This window comes from Camarhynchus parvulus, chromosome 3 (assembly GCF_901933205.1).
Source record: "Camarhynchus parvulus chromosome 3, STF_HiC, whole genome shotgun sequence".
Classification (NCBI taxonomy): domain Eukaryota; kingdom Metazoa; phylum Chordata; class Aves; order Passeriformes; family Thraupidae; genus Camarhynchus; species Camarhynchus parvulus.
The window spans coordinates 42,603,038-42,606,830 of NC_044573.1; the positions used below are offsets into that span (position 1 = coordinate 42,603,038).

At 53.1% G+C, this 3,793-nt stretch overlaps 1 protein-coding gene across 1 annotated transcript; it reads left to right on the top strand.

Annotated features, from left to right (window-relative positions):
- Positions 1–747: 747 nt before the first annotated feature.
- On the top strand, positions 748–3,440 carry MAP10 (microtubule associated protein 10). The gene has a single exon (XM_030946436.1). It carries the CDS (start codon positions 751–753, stop codon positions 3,154–3,156), a length of 2,406 nt encoding a protein of 801 aa, XP_030802296.1. The 5' UTR covers positions 748–750; the 3' UTR covers positions 3,157–3,440.
- Positions 3,441–3,793: the final 353 nt, after the last annotated feature.

The window sequence follows — 3,793 nt, forward strand, 5'->3', positions numbered from 1 at the left end:
GACAAGAGGACAAAGTCTTAAGCTGTGCCAAGAGAGGTTTAGATGGACATTAGAAAGAATTCCTTAAGAGAAAGTGTGATTAGATATTGGGATGGGCTGCCCAAGGAGGTGATGGAGTCACCATCCCTGGAGGTGTTTAAGGCATGACTGGACATGGCACTTAGTGCCACAGTCTGGTTGACATGGTGGTGTTCTGTCAGACTGGACTTAATGATCTCAGAGATCTTTGCCAACCCAATTCATTCAGTGAGTTCGTGAATGTGAAAACAGTTTAAGGTCCCTCAATGCCTCCACAAACACCACTCCTGCTGCCTGATGGAGCACAGGGCCCATCCCACCCCCGCTCCTGTCTCTTGAGAGCTACAGTGGGGAACACACGACCAGGGTGTTCAGAGCCGAGGGCAGGCAGCGCTGTGCCTGCTGCCACCACACACCAGGCGCCTGTGCCCAGACACTGGGGAACACCCGTGTCCGTGGGCTACGACCGCTGCCCCCCACCCAGCCACCAGGGCAGGCGGCCAACATGGTTGCTGGAGGCACGCTGGAGCCACATCCCCCGCCCGTGGGACGCGGGGCCGAGCAATCCTGATGGCCCCGGGCCCGAGTTCCCTCCCGGCTGGGAGCCCGCGGCCCCCGGGACGCGCCGCGCAGGCAGCGGTGCTGGGACGCGACTCTCGCGAGACAGCGACCGGCCTCGCCTGCACAGCGCACACACCCGGGCCTCTCGCGAGAGCGGAGCCCGCGGGCGGCATGGAGCGGCTGTTCGCGCTGGAGCTGCTGGTGGAGGCGCTGCGGGTGGCGGAGCCCCCGGGGCCCGCGGAACACTCGGGACCCGCGGAACACCCGGCCGTGGCGCTGCGCCTCTTGGACTTCCCCACCCTCGTGCTGCGCCCCGCCGCCGCCGCGCCGCCCCTGCGGCCGGGCCAGCCCTTCCCTTTCGGCCGCGGCAAGCGCTGCCTGTTCCGCTGGCGCCCGGACGCGCTTTTCGCCGCGCTCCGCCGCCGCCCGCTCCGCGCCCTGCTCCTGGCGCTGCCCGCCGGGCTCGCCCCGGGACCGCCCCGCCTCCTGGGCAGCTGCGCCGTGTCCTTGGCCCCCGCCGCCGAGCTGCTGCAGCGGCCCGGGGCGCCTTCCTCCTGCGGCCGCCGCGGCCGCTTCGCGCTGCGGGACAGCGCAGACCGGCCCGTCGGGGAGCTGGTCCTGCGCTACCGCCTCAGCAGCCTGGAGGCCGGTGGGGCGCGTCCCGCCAGCCCCCGCGCTGCCACACCGCCTGCCACCACCCCTGAACCGCGAGGCGAGGAGGAGGAGAAGGAGGAGGAGGAGGATAAGGAAGAAGAGGAGGGTGAGCAGCTGGAAGGCAACGTGTTTTGTCCTCCGCTGCTCTATTACAGCCGTGAGCCGGCTGAGCCTCAGCGGCCGCTAGCCACAATAGAACAGTGGGAACCTGTCGAGCCGCAGAGACCGCAGAAGGACAAGGGCCACAGCCCACCGCGTCCCAGTGCTGGGCCCTCGCTGCTGCACCCCAGCAGCCCTCGAGAGCCCCAGCACGCCCCGGTGCAGCTGCCACTGCTCAGTGCCTTGCTGGCAGAGCTGTCGGTGCTCACCCGCAGCGCTGTGCCTGCTCCTGCTGTCCACCCCCATCTTGCCTGGCTCTACCAGCCCCCAGGGAGTGGGAACACGGCCTCACAGCCTCCCAGTCACTCTGCTGCCCTGAGGCCTGCAGAGACTCCTGCGGGACCTGGCAGGAGCAGTGAAGTCCCAAGCCCTCCATTTAAACAAGGCAGTCAAAAGGCTACCTCCCCAGAGTCTTCTGGGGTTGGGAGAAGACCCAAGAAAGCTGTGCCTGAAGGACAGCCAGCCTGTGAAAACAGCTGCAAAGCTAAGGAGAACAGACCTCCCAGAAAGAAATTGCTGTATGGGCTGACAAATACACTGAGGCTACGGCTACAGAAGACCAACCCAGAGAAGCTGATAATCCATGAAAGGAGGGAGCAGTACAGAAAAAAGCAAATGGAGATGCTGAAAGAGAGAAGCCCCTTACCCAAGAGAAAACTGGTCAGAAATACTGAAGAACAGCATGTGGTGTCTTGCAGGCATTGTAGCACAGGAGGCAGTTCAAAGCGGAATAATCAGTTGGATAAAATTGTTCAGACTTCATTCGAAAACAGTGCTCTCTCAGAGTCAACTTCTGTGACAGCAGATAAATCCCCTGGCCTGCAGAAACAGTCTATTGCAAGTCTATCCAGGAACGATTCAGTAACTACAGCCCCCTTACCGGAGGAAACTCTGTTAAAATCTGCTCATGAGGAAAACTATGCAAAAACTCAACTCCCAACAGCATTCCCATCGAATGCTAATGCAAAAGGAAGTTACAACGATGCAATACACTCAATCCGTCATAAAACCATGGAGCATGATGATGAGTCTGTTGTAAGTGGTCATAAACTAAGCCCCAGCAGGAGTGTTGAAAACAACTCTGAATTCATATACTCTGATGACTTTGTTGCTAGTCCAGAGAACACAGTTTGTTCAGAAGATTTCACCAATGCTGAGAGTACAGGCAGAGGCTCCAAAGTTTGTGACAGCAGTCCTGAACCTCTGTGGCTTGAAAGACCAAAGCAAGATAGGTCAGATACAGAGCCAGAATCCAGCAGGTCCAGAATTTCAAAGACAAGTCAAAGAGCTCAGAGTACTTCAGATCTTGTGCCAGTTCCTTCAGCTTCATCTCCAGTCCAGTCTTTGAGGAGAAACTGTGACTTTAAAACCAGCATGGGAACTAGTGCTGAATCTGCTGATTCACTTAACCTTGCTGAGATGGAGGCATCATTATTAGATGAAGAGCAGAAAGTCCAACAGATGAGTAAGGAAGAGAACAGGGGTGATCAACATATTAAAGAAATATCTTCACTGAGAAGCAAACAAGTTAAATCTGATACTGATCTGAATACAGGAAAGGGGCAGACCTCTACAGGACAAAAGCAGTCAGTAACTCAAGTTAGCTCTTACTTGCTATCTAACATGTCTGATCTTGAACTTAGTGTTCTGGAAGACAGTAGGTCAGACAAAGATGATGATTTTCTGGAAAAACTACATGGCCCTAATCAGTACAAAGACATCAGTGAACTTGTAATAAACAAACTCCCAGGGTACACAATGTAATTATAAGTTTTCACTGTCTGGATTAAGATACAATATTTGAACTTTGTAAATCCTGTTACATTTAGTTACACTCAATTTAAGATTTTATCATGTACATTTATTACATCAGTGAATTTAGTTACGAGATTTTTAAAATAAATTATTATTTGAATCTAACAGACGGTGTCTACAGCCTGACTTCAGTGTCAATATCTTAACACAAAGGTAATCCAGTCAGCACATGAAGCATAACTTACTGTCAAAAAAGAAATGAAGACAGAAGCAGCAAAAGCAGCCAGTACCAACAAAAGTAGTCCAGGGTAGATGTAATATCATGCTACCAGAACAGCCAAGTACAAAATTCATTCCTAACCAAACAGAAGGTTTTATTCCTCCTGAAAATTCCCAAGCTTCCTTTTCATTAGAAATAGTTACTTAGAACAGCCAGTAGCATCGCAGAATTTTATCAGCTAGTCAGTATAATGATGTGTTTGTTTCCCTGTTCCATCAACTAAATACAGTGATCAGAACTGGATGAGCCCTTTTAGAGCTTCTTAGGTTGAAGTTTCATTTAAGTCAGATTTTCACAATTTATTATTGAATAGTGTAAGAATTATTTGTGATAGTAAATCTGTATAATCTGGGCAAGCTTTAAGAG